Raw genomic sequence first — 19,487 nt, forward strand, 5'->3', positions numbered from 1 at the left:
AAAAATTTTCACTTGATTGTTCCTAATAATTGCTTTACACATGCAGAATATATTTGTCAGTTTAAAACTTTTATGGACTAGATAGGAAAGACTTTCAACATAAAAAAGGCTTTCACTACAAAATGTACACATAGTAGGTTGCGTCTGTGCACACCCAAGTGTCGAAATCAGGAGAAGTGGTGGGGCATTGTACTTTAAATGTCACCCTTATGTATTACAATTCAGTCCTATAGCGACATATATAACATAATCCAAACAGAGGTCTGTATACATTACCCAAAGCAGAACCAATCACAGAGCAGCTCTAGTGGGCGTATCCGAGGGAGTAGGAATGATGTGGGGGGTGGGTTCCTGCCTGACCTGGAAACTAGGGAAAGCTAAGCTTGCAGCTCGTTCTCTCAGTAACGCTGTGGGGACCTGGGGGAATGAAAATGAGAGCTATAACTCGGCTGCTGAATCTGCGAGCACTTAGTGTCTCGCCAGCTGTGGTGAGTGCAACATGAGAGGACATGCAGTGTAAAGCCTTCTGCAAACAGAAACTAGTCACATGCCTCATGCTATACACATAGTACTGCCTTAAAGCCAAAAATGAGAGCTTTTAACTCTCACGTAAGGAAGTATAGCAGGGGCATGCAAATGACTCCTTAATGTGGCCAACTTTGCATCCAGAACCGTTGGTTTAATAGCACAGATACAGCCTAATAATTCCGAGCCATATATCTAAACAAGGGAGGATAGGAGCAGTGCTGTGAGGCAGCTGCCATAAGCCTATAACTCCACCTGTAGTCAGCTGGCCTGGGTGGTCAAACAGCTGAGCTGTGTTCTCATGCACGCTTTCAACTCTATATCTATATGGATAGGGTCCCTTAGTGGGATAAGGGTTCCCTTGCTCTCTGGAGAGGTATATATATATACCTCTCCAGAGAGCAAGGGAACCCTTATCCCACTATATATATATATATATATATATATATATATATATATATATATATATATATATATATATATAGCTGCATGCACCTGGGAATTCTCACCTGAGTGTGAGTGCAGATATATATATATATATATATATATATATATATATATATATATATATATATATATATATACACACACACACACACACATCTTCACTCACTCTCAGGTGAGAAGAATGCCCAGGTGCATGCAGCAATGTATATATATATATATATATATATATATATATATATATATATATATACAGTCCAAAAGAGTTTCAGCACACCAAACATATAAATGCAAATTACCTAGGTGCTACCTCCGTGTATCCAATTATCCACAAATCCAGAAGTATAAGGTGCACACCAGGATTTTAAATATAAAACATGACTTTTATTGCATCATATATATATATATATATATAGTGGATAAGGGTTCCCTTGCTCTCTGGAGCATTTGTGGCAATCATATATAGTATCTATTTTTGCATTTACATTTTGTTGGCGCAGGGTCAAAATAATATATAAAAATCTTCAAAAGGACCCGCACTGCAATTTGCAGATAATCAAATGGTTGTTATTTTGTGCATCTGTTCATTCAACGTTTCAGCCTACCTTATGGCCTTTCTCAAGGATATATATATATATATATATATATATATATATATTTTATCTCTTTCGGTCAAGACACTGTACCCCAGAGACTTACAGATACACAATATGATTTTTAAATGTACATTGTCAGCAAAAAACACAATTTTATATTTGTGCCTGAAGAAAATATGTAAGGTGGATGTGTTGGAAAAATGTGTTTCTGTTGAAAAGATACAGTATTGCCACTCTGTGCTTGTGTAATGCCATTAAGCACACCGGACATCATTCTGTAAATGTATGCATGAGGCATTTTCCCTCGTGAATTTTAAATACATTTTTGTGTTTCAAATTTTTTGTTTTGACCAGCAACCTCCCATCTCTTGGACAAAGTGGCTGTACCAGTAACATTATAATTGTCTGCTGCTGTAGTAACAGAAAGGAAGTGATGCTTATGCTGTCAAAAAAACTGCTTTAAAGGGGCAGCTTATCTCATAGCCAGCTTACAGTTTCTTCTTTATTTTTCTTTATTATTAATTTATTCTACAGGCCAGTTTGCAATTTTTTTGGCTACGTGATTGCAAGGGTCCAAGTAACCTAGAAAATAGTGATAAGCGAATCTTTAAAAAGATTCAGGAAACGGCGAAAACCGCATGTGCATGTGACTTTTTTTATGTGCATGTCATTTTTTTGACACACGCCTCAAAAAAAGCGTTGTACGTCAATTGGTGTGTGTTTTTTTTGGCCTAAATAGAAAACTATTTTAGTATGGGTATGGGACCTATTATCCAGAAAGCTCTGATTTATGGGAAGGCAATCTCCCATAGACTCCATAATAAACAAATTGACGTTTTTAAAAATGATTTCCTTTTCCTCTGTAATAATAAAACAGTACCGTGTACTTTATATACTAAGATCAACTAAGATATAATTAATTCTTACTGGGGGCAAAACAATTGTATTGGGTTTATTTAATATTTAAATGATTTTTAGCAGACGTAAGGCATGGAGATCCAAAGGACAGTAAGACCACTTATTCGGAAAACACCAGGTCCCAAACATTGTGTATTACAGGTCCCATGTACTACAAAATTTGACATTAACATGTTTAAAAAAAAATCTGCAGTCATTGGACTGTAAAGAAGTTCAGATGGGCGGTAATGGCTAGAACTATTGCATGACCATTTATTAGGTGAATCGCCTAGGCAATAACCCTAACACTTAAAACAGTTAGAACTGAATAGCAGTACTGACTGAGTAGCAGCGTGAATAGGAGCTGTCAGGGCTGCTTTATGCAGGCTTAGAATGCTTTATATGGAGCAATTGTGTGGCTATTCCTACATTCCCTTACCCTATGTATAGTATTTTGGTACATTTTCTAGTTAACTAGAAAACATTAAAATATGCACATGAGGAAACTGACTCTTTTTCCTTTTTTTTCTGTCAGTCAAAAAGGATTTTACGACTGCCCAGCTCCCTTGCCGGAGGAAGGTATGGGTACAGTACACAGCCTGAGGACTCAAGGCCAATCAGCCGCTTCCCCATACCTTATAAAAAGGACTTGCCCTATGATATAGTGGAACTTATGGAAGAAGTGGAGAATAAGGTGGGAAGAATAACAACTTCAATGTACATGATACAGTATGAAGGACATATTTTATAGCCTTTTGTAGCCTTGACTGTTTGTGCAATGTAAATGTCTTGGATTAGGCAGGAGCATTTTTATAGCTATAAATACATTCTCACATTTTAGGTAATCAATGTTTATTTCTTATTATATAGAATTACTACATACAAGGATACACTACAGCACAGTCTAGGCTACACAATCACCAAATACAATAGTGATTTACACTAGTAAAACACAACTAAAAAAAAGAGCAGAAATGTTCAGTTTCACATTTAGCTGGAATAATACTAGTCTTTTGTGTCCCTAAATGGCTATAATTGGATGTCTGGTATTCCTGCCATGTGTAAGCCCCCCTGCAAGCACTCAGACGACAGCTAGAACAGCTAGAGAGCAGGGTAGGACTGCTGCTTATACTAATGACACACTTGATGTTTTTTCTACTGGAAAAGAAAATGTCAATACTGTCTCAAAGCCATCTGTATATTTTGCACACCCCATATTGTCAATGTACACACGGGTTGGATTTTTTCACCAGTGGTGTAATTATAGAAGAAGCAGACCCATCAAATGAAGGGCAGACCAGGAAGAGAGGGGGTCCAGAAAGAATATCATGCTGAACATGCTACTTCTTCAGACAGATTTACAAACTTGCTGCAGTCCACCTGACTGGGGATGTACAGGTGGAGGGGCAGGCAGGTATATCTCTGGCTGTCGAGCCCATCCCTTCAAATTAAGTTGTCCATCAGAAGTGGGCTGAGCAAATATTCATCCTGTAGGCCCATCTTCATGCATATTTGTCTAATTAATTTAAAAGGATTTATTCAAGGGCCTGCACCACTCCCACCTGGAGGCAGACAGTGGATTATGATGAAATAAATTGTTGTGAATAATGTCCCTTGCTCCACTTGCATCTTACCTTACTGATCAGCAGCTGGAGTTGAGCAATCAGAACTACTAGCTGAAACCTGTTACAGCAGTTGTCTTGCCTGTTCTGTGTGTTTGGGAGTGGGACAGGAGCATTTCTTCTGAGTATTCTTTGTGCAATTGCGCACATGTTCGATTGTCCAGCCAAGGTCACTGAAGTGTAAACTCATGTATTTGCTGTTTTGATATCATTAATAAAGTCTGCACATAGTTCCTTTCCATATGCAATTCAGTAGCAATATTTTTTAAATTGAAAACTCAAATGTTTACTTAAAAAACTTGAATATCTAAAGCTCAACTGATTAAAAATGTGGAAAAAAACACAGCCAAATCAAATTCTACTCAATATTTTCAACAAATCTACACAATGTAAAAAAAAAAGTCTTAAACTCAAATTGAAAAAATTGCTTGCATTTTGCCTCCAGTTGACTTCTATGTGAACTTTTTGATGCTGAATTTTTACATTTGAGTTTTTGAAACTCTAATCCAAGTTTGTGAGTTTGATTTAGACTGAGGTCTTTTATAGAAAATAAGACCTAGGCTCTATATTTCTAATTTCACTGGTGATTTTGAGAACCTTTGTATGACTGGGCATTAAAATTGTGACTTCCATTTCTTCCAGAGTGGATTTTTGCCAAACGTTTTTAAGGCAATGGCGCACAGACCAGATGAATTCAGAGCATTTTTTGCATATTATGATGTCCTTCTAAACAAAGAATCAGGTATATTGAACATACAATACTTAACCACATCTGCATTTATGTCAGAATTTGATATGGGTTGAAAATCTGTTAACGCCTTTTTTCAGCAACCTGGCCAAATGACCACATCTTAATGTTTATGTCCAGCTTTACTGAAAAAACCAGCTCTCTGTATTCTAATAAACTAAAGTTGGGAGTTCAACTTAACTCAAAAACCTGTTTCTTTGCAAGGTATTTGTAATGTAATTGCAGCTGAAAGCAGTAACGTTTATGTATCTGGCCCTTGAAACAATGTAGTAAAAGTAACTTCTCCAGGTCTGTGTACCGTGTTTCCCCGAAAATAAGACACTGTCTTATATTTTTTTAAGCTCCAAAATATGCACTAGGACTTATTTTCAGGGGATGTCTTATTTTTCCATGAAGAAGAATACAGTACACATTTATTCCATCGTTTGGGTGGGTGTCTTATTTTCGGGGGGTGCCTTATTTTCCGAGGGGGTGAAAAATCGGGGGGGTGCCTTACTTTCAGAGGATGTCCTATTTTCGGGAAAACAGGGTATCAGCTGGCTTCCGCTACATTGTTTCAAGAATCAAGGATGTATAGAATATAAATTTAGCAATAACTTTAAAACCATCTAAATGTTTGAATTAGTAGATATTGGAAAATAGCTAAAAATTACATTTGTTTCGTTATGAAATTAAATATTTTGGATATAATGGATAGGCATATTTTGAGCAATATTTCATTGTTTTTTTTGTCTTCTTTTTTTTTCATTGTAGGCAATCTATCAAAGGCAGACAAAGAGCTTATTATTGTTGCTACCAGCGCAAACAACAGGTGCCCTTACTGCGTGACTGCACATGGTGCACTACATAGAATATATTCAAAGAATAACAGATTAGCTGATCAGGTGAGTATACCTCACAAATGCTGCTTTCAATTCAGGCCTTATTAAGAGAATGTTTCAGAATTACTGGGTGTAAAAATAGAAGTCCCCAACCACCCTCTATTTTCTGTTCCATCATGGATAAGTGTGCTGCTAGAGAAAACAATGAAAATCGCTCATTCCACTACTAGCATCTAGCTACAGCTACAAGTTGCAGCATACTGTTAACTGGTTCATTAATGGCATTCATATAATCATCAGGACTAGTAGCATACACATCATTAGAGATCAGTCATATTATTAACTTTCTAGTACTTTATTAAAATAAGTCAGTACAGAAGTATATAATTAAACTCTAGCTCTGTATGATTAATGGGGTCATCAGGACCATACTGGAATTTAGAATAGGCCCTGGCATTTCAAGTACAGTACACAGAATATTTGGTGCTCTTTTTGGTTAAATAATGCTTGAGTGCCTCAATGTGGAGAATGGTGTGTTCCATCTGACAAACAACATTTATTTGAGTAATAGCCAGTGGACATTATGAGAGAGACCAGCATGGAGGAGGTATTATATACTGCAGTTATTGCATCCAGGACCATATTTGTTATTTGGAGACATTCCTCTACTATTGACCAATGAAGCATGTCTAATTCTTAATCCAGCCACTAACTCATGTGCATAACATGCTTACTAATACAGTTTATTGGCTGGGGCACCACTGGGCAGCACAAACAGACCCCTGCTCCCCATATATCTAGTGCTAATGCTCTCTTCACTATAAACTCTGTATTGGGATTCCTATGCAATTTTTTTTTTAAGCTTATACAAAGGGCGATGTCAGCTATATATTGAAAAACACATCGCTTTTTACGATTTAGCATTTATTGAGGCTAGCCAGGGCATCGAAAAGTTTGCCAAGGCATGAATAATTACTTTCCAGTTTGATATTTTTATAGTTTGTGGGTGTCACTTTTGCTGTACTGATTTTTTACTGTATCCCTGCAGGTTGTGGTTAACTGGAATCTGGCAGACCTCAGCCAGAGAGAATGTGCAATGCTGGAATTTGCACTGGCAATAGCCAATGCAGAAAACATTACTGAAAATCACTTCACCAAACTAGAGGTTCATGGCTTTGACCGCGAAGATGCCTGGGACATTGCCATGATTACTGCTTATTTTGCTATGGCCAATCGCATTGCACACTTAATGGACTTACGACCCAACCAAGAATTTTATTCCCTTGGAAGGATTCCCAGGGTAAAATCTGAAGAATCAAAAACTTAAAAGTATCAGACCATGGAGTCTTGTATTCTAAACCTAAAATACATATTAGCAAAAACTGATACTTCCGTTTAAATTAGGAGTTACTTTCTAATGACCATTTTTTAATATTCCTTGCTGTGGGCTTATATAATGTTTAATCTATAATATGAGCAGACAAGTTGGTAACACACTTCTACTTTATAAAAAATATTTACTAACAGTCTGTTAGTGTATAAATGCATTACTAGTATTAAAATAACTAAGCAAATTAATCATATTAGTATGTAAAAAATCACAGATAAAATCTAATTACGCAATGTTCAATACAACTTTTTGGTGTCTGAGAGTGCCTGATTATGCTTTTGAGGACTTCCTTTTGGAGACTTTTGGTCTGAAATAATATTAGTAACAGGACATGCAGATCAGTGTTGTACAGAAAGAGGGAGTTGCAATTTTGTAATTTGTGCTTTTATTTCTGTTTTATGGATGTATTTTCTGGGTAATATTTAACTTTAGATCTAAGTTTTTTTTGCCCACATAGTAATATCTTTAGATAATTACACTAATGTATTTAAAACTACAGCCCCATACAACATTTATGAACATTCAATTAACAAATAATTACTGAGTTTAATAATATATAAATGGTGAATTATCACTTGAGAAAAAACTACAACAAGTTAATGCAGCAACAATTTGGAACCATATACTGACACAAGTGCATAGTTTATACTGAACTACATACGTGATACAGCTGTGCCTCAAAGCTATATGAAAAAAGGAGGAGAACACATTGTGGCTTTGGGCTTTAGCACTGTTGTGGCTTTTAATATGAGCTGTAAGTTTCTATGTTGGTTTCCATTAAGAAGCCTTTATGCTTCTTGCTTAATTAAAGCAAACTACTAGCAGTTAAAGGAGAAGGAAAGGCTAAGTCACTTGGGGTGCCAAGATGTTAGGCACCCCAAGTTACTTAAATCACTTACCTTTTACCCCTGTTGGGAGAGAACAGCACCAGCCTGGGGTAGCAGCGAGTGCTTCCTTCTTCCTGTTTCACGTGTGCGCATGCGCAGTAGAGTGAACAGCGGAACTTTAACAAGTCGGCTTTCCACTCTACTGCGCATGCGCCAGCCCAGGGATTTCGTCGGCAGAAGAAAGAGGAAGAAGGAAGCGTTCGCTACAGGTACCATGGGCTGGTGCTGTTTTCTCCTAACAGGGGCACCAGCCCGGGGTACAAGGTAAGCGATTTAAGGGGGGTGCCTAACATTTTGGCACCCCCAAGTGACTTAGCTTTTCCTTCTCCTTTAAAGGAAAACTATACCCCCAAACAATGTAGGTTTCTATAAATACATATTGCATAAACAAGCTCATATGTAAAACCCTGCTTCATCTAAATAAACCATTTTCATAAAAATATACTTTTTTTTAGTACTGTAGTATGTGCTATTGGGTACTCCTAAATAGAAAATTGCCATTTTAAGAATTAAGGGCCACACCCTAGGATCATAGGTTTCACAGTGTACACAAACATGCCAAGGCACACATACATGCTAGGCCACATCAAGCAATGAATGGGCAGAGTTCTGCCTTGTACTCCCACACTACTTCTTGTTACAATTAGAGCTGCATTATTTTGTGTCAGGTGATTTCTGAGGGAGCACACAGCCCATCACCAAATGGGGGCTCAAGGGAAAGGATGTAACAGGGCAATATTTACTGAATATATATAATATAGATGCAGGTTGCTGGAAAGCTGCACACCATAAGAAAGAGATAATACCTGGGTGCCCCTACAGGAAGTGTAGATATACAGGGTTGGATTAACAGCACACACAGGAGTTTTAAACAAAGAGTCACATAGGATTAGATGAATAAATGTGAGGCTTTATTCAGTCCGACGTTTTAGCTCCTATCTGGAGCTTTCATCAGGGACAATAACATCACAGTGCTGTACACACGTTTTTAAGCACAAAATGGCGCCAAAGTTGTTGCTAGGCAACCACAAACAAATGCAATAAGTGATAAAAAACATATACACATAACAAATAGACACTAAAATAAGTGCCAGAACAATTACATACATAAGGACAATTAGTTCAGGGCCAAAGGGTATTGAATCAGGTAACCATTTGTAATCACTCTCTGAGGTCTTTCTGATTCAATACCCTTTGGCCATAAGCCTAAGGTATAGAGGTGGAGCAGGCAATATATGCTTGGCAGCTGCCATTTTAAATGCCTTTATAACGGGTATGGGTGTGTAAATTAAAAATAAACTTGGGTTTCATGTTGATAAGGACGTTTATAATACAGCTTTTTATGTCAGGGTGACCCCTTTAAAGGAGACATATCCTATAAAAATTAAGAATGTACCAGGGAATTATACTCCTCTAGATATAGAAGGATTGTGCTTAAAAAAGTTGTATTTCAGACTGATTTATTGAGAAATTCCCCCACAACCCCACTAGTCCTGCCCATCAGTTCCACTTCCTGCTGGCTGAATTCTCTGGATGAGCTGGGGAGCCAGCGGCCCTCAATACCCTGCACTGTAGGATAGGAACCAATCAGCAGCTAGGCTGACCTGATAGGGAACTGAAGCCTGTCTGTGCTTGTGTGAGTGCAGGGCTGTGATTGGCTCTCCCCCTCCTACTGTGCTTCTGGCAGGGACCATTGGGACACGCCCACTCTCCATTTCACACTGGACCTAGAAGTGATAGGATCTATAGGGAGCTCCAATAAAGGGGCCCAAAGGGAAACCAGCACCGGATATTATTCATAATTGCCTACGAAATTAGGGTTTTCCCCATTTATCCAATATGTCTCCTTTAAGATATAACATATAAAACAGCTACAGCTTCCCAGCTTTCATCCAGCCCTAGTTTCCACAAAATACTCTTTCCTTGTAAAATTTGGAGCGGTGTCATTACTAGGGCTAGACATTGCTAGCAACCAGAGAAAATGTGTTTTGTTTGTTCCCTAGCACAAATCTGAGCTCTGAACAGAGAAAAAATGTAACTTCTGCTGATTAAATATTAGGGGCAGACGCTTAGATTTCTCACTAACACAAAGATGTGTTTTAGTGAACAGAGAAACAAATACTTCGTGACATTGGGACTGAGGCTCTAGTGGTGGCGGCGTTGCTGTATTTTTTCTTTGTTCTCTAGTACTAGTTTTAGCAGCCAAGAGACGCACATTACTAGCAGCTCATGTCTATGCTACAACGCCACAACGTTGCCTATGTTTTCCGTCACTTCTCAGACAGCTACGTACTGCGTCATTACGCTGACATACGCCTTGGCGTCACAGTCTCATCTCGCGTGACTGTGACGATCTCTGGGAGAGCGGGCCGGCAGAAGCGGAGGCTTACATTTAAACAGTGATGCGGGACATTTAAACCTCGGTCTGGCTCTGCGGGCTGTGTTATGAAGATAGAGACTCTCCCGCGAATAGCGGGACAGTCAGTGGTTATGCACTTGTGGAGGGGGTAAGCGCCGCCCTTGCGGAACGGGAGAGGGCTCCCAGTATGGAGGGGGGTACCAATGATGGAGCTGCGGTACCAGGCAATGGGGCAGGCACCGCAGGGAGCATCTTTTGGTGGCTGAAAAACAGGTGCTTGGGCAGAGGTCTTTGCGTGGATCCTGCTCGTGATAATTTTAGGACAATGACGAGTTTGTATAGCTCGATCCATCCCGCTGACTCTGTAAACTTGAGCACTAGGACCCACGGAGCTGTATTTAATCTGGAGTATTCGCCAGATGGGTAAGTACCCGGCGGAGCTATTGGCCATAAGAGGTGAAATTATTTCCAGCCTACAACAATTTCTTGAAGTTCTTCTGGGCAGTGCCTATAATGAACTGCTTTGTAAGGGGAACACACTGAATACGTTTAGTAAAGTACGTAAAATATTCATTTAGCGTTAGCAATTGCAACAAAAACATGCAGTGACAACTCAGTCCAAACTTGTCAAATGTATAAGCATATGTGAAACATTTGCTTTTAGCAGCAAGGTGCCCCAAGTGGTGGCTAATTCTGTTATTTGGCCCTTAGGGACCTCACTGGCAGATCCACTGCTTTAGTTCTTAGCTACATAATTTACCATATTGCAGAATTTCTTGCCTGTGATCTTATCAGTAAAGCTTAAATGGAGGACAATACAATACTGCCTCCTTTCCAATTGCAATCTTTGGGTCCAGTTGTCATTGTGCATGCCTGGATCTGCCCAATGTAATCACATATTCTGCCCTTTGCCCTGACATGCATTTGTCCTTTGTGTACAGGCTTGGTGTGTAGCTATTTCCACAAAATCATTAATAAGTATTTTTATCTACAATGTGCTTTTTTACATTGGAAGTGGTTGTACTGCACCACTGTGCATTATAACAAGCATATATTGTTTTGTTGCTTTTAGGTAATGGGTAGTCAATGTAGTCAAGTAGCAGTAATTGACCAGGGAATCCTTACATTAGTTTCAACATGTTAGATTTGTTTTTTTATGTCTGTCGACCAAAATAAGCCAAACTTTGTTTTATTCTCTATTTGGCTAAATTACAGATTTCTTCTAATGTTCTGGTGCTTCTTCCTATCAGGTCAGTGCTAACAGTTGCATGTGAACAAACGGAAGTCTTGCTTTTTGATCCTGTGTCTTCAAAACACATCAAAACTCTTTCAGAGGCACATGAAGATTGTGTTAATAATATCAGGTAAAACAATTATATTTATTTTTTAACATTTACATGTATTAATATCTTTTTTTAGTAAGTCAATTTTGCCATGACATTTTAAACTGTAGTATCTGCATAGTGTCTGGCACAAAAGTTTTACACAGAAGGACATAGAGCGGTTTCCAAGAAGGTCTACTAATCCAGTAGGGAACTGAGGATCTCGGTAATGAGTATAGCCTGACCAAGCTAGCATTATTTACATTAGAGAAGATGTTTAAAGGAGACATATCCTATAAAAATTAAGAATGTACCAGGGAATTATACTCCTCTAGATATAGAAGGATTGTGCTTAAAAAAGTTGTATTTCAGACTGATTTATTGAGAAATTCCCCCACAACCCCACTAGTCCCGCCCATCTGTGCCACTTCCTGCTGGCTGAATTCTCTGGATGAGCTGGGGAGCCGCGGCCCTCCGTACCCTGCACTGTAGGATAGGAACCAATCAGCAGCTAGGCTGACCTGATAGGGAACTGAAGCCTGTCTTTGCTTGTGTGAGTACAGGGCTGTGATTGGCTCTCCCCCTCCTACTGTGCTTCTGGCAGGGACCATTAGGACACGCCCACTCTCCATTTCAAACATGGTCAGAGAAGAGAGAGGATCTATAGGGAGCTCCAATAAAGGGGCCATTTTTACAGATAGGGTTAATGTTTAGCCCAAAGGGAAACCAGCACCTTATATTATTCATAATTGCCTACAATATTAGGGTTTTTCCCATTTATCCAATATGTCTCCTTTAAGGTAAAAATGATTGATTAAAATATGAGATCCATACAGTAAACTTTTGTGATAACTAATCCCAATATATCCATTCAACGCAAGATCATCCGTTAATAGTTTCAAGAAAGCTTTTTTTTGGATACTTTTCAGGCAGGTCATAAAGTACAAAGCTGCAGGTATGAATGCAAAACACTTTCTGGGTGATGGTACCAATACTGTAGAAGTCACTGCAGCCATGGCTTACACAACACATTGGATTAAAGCAAGGCCTTGTCACCTTTTCCATTGTAAAGATTCTTCATAGTGCCAGTAATAAGTAAATTAAAGTTGTGCAGTACACTGCACTGTGAAATTGTGAAGACATGTTCCATTAGTTTCTTCTTTAGATATATTCTTATTTAAAGTACATTTACAATAATTTCTGTTCTATCAACATTTTCAAACTGTGTAAGGGGGGGGGGGGGGGGGCAGCTAAATTTACAAATAACTATGGATTAAGATCCAGATATCATTTATTCAGCATTTTTATTCTTAAGCAAGTGCTAAGTAGCATGTTTCCCTGGTTTAGCAGTCCATTGCAACAAATTAGACATTTGCCACTATTATTAAGGATTGAATGCGGTTAAGACAATGTGGTTTAAGAAGACCTCAGGAATATTCTGCGTGTTGTAAAAATGCATTTAACCTTCAATTTATGCACAGATTTCTTGACAACCGAATGTTTGCTACCTGCTCTGATGACACAACGATAGCCCTCTGGGATCTAAGAAAATTAAACTCCAAGGTGTGTACTCTACACGGCCATACAAGTTGGGTGAAAAACATTGAGTATGACACTAATACAAGGTTGCTGGTGACCTCCGGATTTGATGGAAATGTAATAATCTGGGACACAAATAGGTAATTATACAGCAAAACAACAATTACATTGGCATGCCAGCATTTATGTTCAGCCCTAAGGCTTTGTTCAGACTGGCTACTTTCTTTGTACTTGCCACTAGAAGGTCTTGAAATTGTAGTTGCTGTTAGCCTTCAGCCACAAAACTAAGTTTAAACTTATGCACACAGCTACAGAAAAATATTTTGATGGTCAAACGCTGAGCACCTTCTAATCATTGTGACTGTGAGTTCTGTGCATAGGATTACTCAGGGGAAAAAGCAATGCATAGATTCTTACTGTATATCTACGTATTTGTGCTTGCTGGAATATCGGCACACCCTGGTAAATCATGCACTTGACATACACTGTACTAGTCACCTAAGATTTTTGGTGCATTTCTTTCTACCTGTTTGTGGTCAGTTTCTGCTTGATGATTTGCTATGACCCCTAAGCTTAGCTTCACTACAGCTCCCCAGAGCACACTGAGCATGTGAGTGTCGCTGACACATCTAACAAAATCCAAGATGGGGAGCTCCTGTAATAAATTTAAAGGACTGGATCATTATTGTTACAGAGATGCTGAGCCTTTAGGCTGGTGCAATAAGTTATATGAAATATGGTGTTTGTAGCCATTCAGTTAAAGGGCCCATTATAGTGTTCTGCACAGGAATGTTCAGAGCACCACTTGGCCCTTTATTGTTGCTGTGCAGATTGGTGCTGTTTTTAATGTTCTAATCAAGCGCTTGGTGGACATGTCCATTTTTTAGACATTTCTTTGTTAAAAAAAACCCTTTCATTGCAAATTCAAATAAGAAACATGTGTTAAATAGGGTCTGCTTAGATTGTGTGAGGGCTACCACTGGGCTAAGTAAGATAAGCTGATCTAATGGGTTGTGAGTTAAGTTATGGAGGTACAGATCATTTTACAGTATGACTAAGAACATTCCTTTTTACATAGAAGAATAAGCGTGTCTCTATATTTAATATAAATTAAAAAAATATTAATTTGATTCTTTTGGAAAAAATATATGGAAAATGATTCCCTAGTCGATAACAGAAGAACACTCTTGTTTTTTGGTTAACTACAGTTTGTATCCTGGTCAGATGGATGAAGGCCTTTGAAGGATGCCAGAAGCCTTAGTTCAGAAATAGCTACAGGGCACCTGTTTTGATATCCAAGTGGTTTACGTTTATCAAGTTATAGAATTTATTTGATCATTTAAACCACATTTGATTTATAGAAAAGCACTTCTAAAAAGCAATTCTTAACTAGTAATATGTGCGGTTTTAGGTTTTGTTTATCTTAAATATTAAACATGGGAGATATTTAGGCAAATAATGCATGCACAGGATTTCTAAACATTACATATTCTCTAGAGCTGCATTCTTACTGATTGTATCAAGATTATTTCCTGAACATATTAATACAAAATCTCTGTTTGTATTCTGAAATAAGTTGATAGCTTTTTTTTTATTTTTAAAGGTGTACAGAAGATGGGTGTCCACACAAGAAGTTTTTTCATACTCGTTTCCTCATGCGAATGAGGCTAACTCCTGATTGTTCAAAAATGTTGATTTCTACTTCTTCTGGGTATTTGCTGATATTACATGAATTAGATTTAACAAAATCCTTGGAGGTGGGTAGCTACCCAATCTTAAGAGCAAGACGGACAGCTTCCACTTCAGGTGCCAATGTATTTTTGTTTAATTAAGTACATTTAATTAAGAATTATTAATATTTCATGTTCAAGCTTTGACTTTAATATTTGCCTAAAAAATTATATTTCAAGTGTTTTGTGTGCATCTAAATGTTTTTTTCACTCACCTTAAAATTACTCCCAGTTTATTTATTGCTGCAGTTACACCACCAGTGCATGGTTTGCATTGGAGGATTTGGTTGGGGGTTAAAGGGGTAGCCCACCTTTAATTTTGCTTTTAGTATGTTATAGAATGTCTTTTTCTTAGCAACTTTTTAATTCTTGAAAAAAAGCCAAAACTATTTTTACATTTTTTTAGGCCTATTCATATTCTAGTCTCTCATCCAAACCACTGCCACAAAAAAATCCACATAATACACTATACTAAGGGGCACATTTACTAATCCATGATAGTCCGAAAAGCATCCGAATGCGTTTTTTTCGTAATGATCGGTATTTTGCGACTTTTTTTCGTAGCGTTACGACTTGCGTGAATTGCCGCAACTTTTTCGTAGCCGTCGCGCCGAGTACGAAAGTTTCGGATTCATTCAAGCTTCAGTAACGTGACTTTCCTTGGGCCAGGTTGGAGCTGCAGAGTGCCATTGAGTCCTATGGGAGGCTTCCAAAATCAAGTCTGAAAGTTTTGGCCGCCGTTTACGAGCACTCAGTACGAAAAAGTCGCAAGCAAATTGTAACGGCTACGAAAAAGGCGCGACAATTCGCGCAAGTCGTAACGGCGACGAAAAAATCTCAAAAAATACGAAACAGTCGCAAAATGTTTGTTTGTTTACAATCCGAATTTTTCCCATTTGGATTCGTGGATTAGTAAATGTGCCCCCAAGAGTTTATTTAAAGGTGGGCTTCCCTTTTAACAGTATTTGCTGTACTGTACCTTAAGGTAGCACGGTAAGGTAGTCATTTTTTTAGTGGGATGATGTTTAGTGACAATGAGTGACAGGCAGGTTTTCTTTAACATTGTAGTATCTTTTAGGTAGTTTTTGGTGGGGGGAAAAATTACAGTTAAGTGCCGGCCTTGTGTTGAATTGCTGATTTGCAGATTTAGTTAACGGCTGTTTTTATCTTATACAGACATGACTTCAACTTCTTCTGATACAAGGCCATCCAGCTCTCCTTGCCATAACAGTGATTTGGGACCTTTGTTTGAAAAGCACATGTCACGCTCTTCACAAAGAGAAGGTATTGGAAAATTGGAATGTAAATTTTTATTCAGCAAATTTTCACATTCTGACATTTTGGGGCTTATTTATAAATTTTCAAGTTTGTGAATTTGGGTTTGTTTTTCTAAAACAAATAAACTCGCATATTGAATGGTCACTTTTTATTGATAAGGAAAACCTGTTCGAATAAAAAACTCTGAATCTTGAATTTAAAATAGCCTATAGGAGAGAGCCCTTTTGTAATTCAAAACTGGATAATGGGTTTCCAGAAAACAGATCCCATACCTGTATAGAAAGAGAGCGATAGAGAAAGCTATATTTTTATGGTATTTACATAACACGTAGCAATTTATGTTTATATTATAGTTGGAAGATGATTTTATTTGTATACTTTTTTATATTTAGTGCAATAACATGACATCATCTGACATGACATCTTATATTGAATATTTGGTATTTTTGTTACAGGTGCTTCCCCTCGTAACAGTCTTGAAGTTTTAACTCCAGAAGTTCCTGGGGAGAGGGACCGTGGAAATTGTATTACATCACTTCAACTTCATCCCAAAGGATGGGCCACGCTTCTTCGGTGTTCAAGCAACACTGATGATCAAGAGGTAGATAGAGGCTATTCAATGCAGTGGGTCTCTTAAGGTGGCCACATACAAATCAACCACGTTTTTAAGCAAATTAAATTGGCCAAGCATTGGTCTTATTTGAAATGTATTGAAGAACTGCAGTATGATGCAGTAATAATGAAATTGTAGTCCAAAAGAGAGAGAAACAGGTTGGCAGCGGAGTTGTGGATTACCTGTCTTATTCCTCCACATTAAAGGCACACTAGTGTATTAATATAGCTATGTGAGATTATGTTGTTTCTGTCAGATGTAAAATTGAACATTGTGGGTAGTATTCAAATAGACCAAATAAAACATGTTTTAATGCTCAAAATAATCAAGAATTATCTCATTCTTGTTGCCTTTCCTTTGCTACACAGTGGACCTGCGTGTATGAATTCCAGGAAGGAGCCCCTGTTCGCCAAGTTTCACCCCGATGTTCTTTGCGATTAACTCACTACATTGAAGAAGCCAATGTAGGTCGGGGTTACATCAAGGAGCTGTGTTTCAGTCCTGATGGACGTATGATTGCATCACCATATGCATATGGGATCCGTCTACTGGGGTTTGACTCCCAATGCAAAGAACTTGTAGACTGTTTACCAAAAGAAGCAGGGACTTTGCAAGTAATCCGCTCACTTTACTCTCACAAAGATGTTGTCTTAACAACAAAGTTCTCTCCCACACACTGTCAGATAGCATCTGGGTGCCTTAGTGGCAGAGTTACCTTATATCAGCCGAAGTTTTAGTTGTGAATCACATCTTCAAAGTGGGAACCAAATTTGTTCAGAGATCCTTGTGTTAATTTAAGGATTATCTCAAGTCTGAATACAATATCTTGGACATCTTAAATCTCAATTTTTAATAAGTTTGATCAGAAATCAGAGGATTCCAAGCTCTGAAGAAATTGTAACCGAGCAAGTCTGGTGCACTTTCTTGCCCTTTTCCGTTTTTATATATCTGTATTCAATATATGCCAGGCCATCATACATATTCATGCAGTATTGCCTGTAAAACACTACATTTTTCTTAATGCCATCTTCTTAATTAATTGGATATTATGTTTGTTTTCCTGCTCAGAAAGGTTACATTTGAAATAAAGTCTGTACTTTGTGTGTAATGTGCTTTTTTGCTCTCTCTACACTTTACCTACATTTTTTCAAATAATTAAAGTTACATAGGGTTGAAAAAAGACCAGAGTCCATCAAGTTCAACCCAGCACACACAACCTATACTTACCAATCTATACACTCACATACATAAACTATACAGTTATCGCCAAAATTGTTGGCACCCGAGAAATTTTTCCAGAATATTAAGTATTTCTCACAGAAAAGTATTGCAATAACACATGTTTTGCTATACACGTGTTTATTCCCTTTGTTTGTATTGGAACAGAACAAAAAAAGGGAGGAAAAAAAGCAAATTGGACATAATGTCACACAAAACTCCAAAAATGGGCTAGACAAAATTATTGGCACCCTTTCAAAATTGTGGATAAATAATATTGTTTCAAACATGTGATGCTCCTTTAAACTCACCTGGGGGCAAGTAACAGGTGTTGGCAATAAAAAAATCCCACCTAAAAGCAGATAAAAAGGAGAGAAGTTCACTTAGTCTTTGCATTGTGTGTCTGTGTGTGGCACACTAAGCATGGACAACAGAAAGAGGAGAAGAGAACTGTCTGAGGACTTGAGAACTGAAATTGTGGAAAAATAACAATCTCAAGGTTACAAGTCCATCTCCAGAGATCTAGTTTTGCCTTTCTCAGTGTGCAACATTATCAAGAAGTTTGCAACCCATGGCACTGTAGCTTATCTTCCTGGGCATGGACGGAAGAGAAAAATTGATGAAAGGTTGCAACGCACGATAGTCCAGATGGTGGATAAGCAGCCCCAAACAAGTTCCAAAGAAATTCAAGCTGTCCTGCAGGCTCAGGGAGCATCAGTGTCAGCGCAAACTATCCGTCGATATTTAAATGAAATGAAACGCTATGGCAGGAGACCCAGGAGGACCCCACTGCTGACACAGAGACATAAAAAAGCAAGACTACAGTTTGCCAAAATGTACTTGAGTAAGCCACAATCCTTCTGGGAAAGAGTCTTGTGGACAGATGAGATCAAGAGCTTTTCGGTAAAGCACATCATTCTACTGTTTACCGAAAACAGAATGAGGCCTACAAAGAAAAGAACACAGTACTTACAGTGAAATATGGTGGAGGTTCAATGATGTTTTGGGGTTGTTTTGCTGCCTCTGGCACTGGGTGCCTTGAATGTGTGCAAGGCATCAAGAAATCTGAGGATTACCAAAGGATTTTGGGTCGCACTGTAGAGCCCAGTGTCAGAAACCTGGGTTTGCGTTCGAGATCTTGGGTCTTCCAGCAAGACAATGACCCCAAACATATGTCAAAAAGCACCCAGAAATGGATGGTAACAAAGCGCTGGAGAGTTCTGAAGTGGCCAGCAATGAGTCCAGATCTAAATCCCATTGAACATCTGTGGAGAGATCTTAAAATTGTTGTTGGGAAAATGCGCCCTTCCAATAAGAGAGACCTGAAGCAGTTTGCAAAGGAAGAGTGATCCAAAATTCCCAGTGAGAGGTGTAAGAAGCTTATTGGTGGTTATAGGAAGCGACCGATTTCAGTTATTTTTTCCAAAGGGTGTGCAACCAAATTTTAAGTTAAGGGGGCCAATAATTTTGTCCAGCCCATTTTTGGAGTTTTGTGTGA

General features: G+C 38.3%; 2 protein-coding genes across 2 annotated transcripts; both read left to right on the forward strand.

Annotated features, from left to right (window-relative positions):
• Positions 1 to 340: 340 nt before the first annotated feature.
• xbg100487674 (XenBase Gene 100487674 CMD superfamily) lies at positions 341 to 7,389 on the forward strand. The gene is made up of 5 exons (XM_004910896.4): positions 341 to 488; positions 2,998 to 3,156; positions 4,727 to 4,826; positions 5,586 to 5,716; positions 6,702 to 7,389. Exons 1-5 carry the CDS (start codon positions 426 to 428, stop codon positions 6,978 to 6,980), a joined length of 732 nt encoding a protein of 243 aa, XP_004910953.1. The 5' UTR covers positions 341 to 425; the 3' UTR covers positions 6,981 to 7,389.
• Positions 7,390 to 10,276: 2,887 nt separating this feature from the next.
• On the forward strand, positions 10,277 to 17,883 carry dcaf10 (DDB1 and CUL4 associated factor 10). The gene is given in 7 exon segments (NM_001015742.2): positions 10,277 to 10,712; positions 11,540 to 11,653; positions 13,093 to 13,290; positions 14,754 to 14,956; positions 16,057 to 16,164; positions 16,614 to 16,759; positions 17,140 to 17,883. Coding segments are annotated over 7 exon segments (1,374 nt in total). The 5' UTR covers positions 10,277 to 10,476; the 3' UTR covers positions 17,509 to 17,883.
• Positions 17,884 to 19,487: the final 1,604 nt, after the last annotated feature.

The sequence above is a fragment of the Xenopus tropicalis genome, chromosome 1 (assembly GCF_000004195.4).
Source record: "Xenopus tropicalis strain Nigerian chromosome 1, UCB_Xtro_10.0, whole genome shotgun sequence".
Taxonomy (NCBI): Eukaryota; Metazoa; Chordata; class Amphibia; order Anura; family Pipidae; genus Xenopus; species Xenopus tropicalis.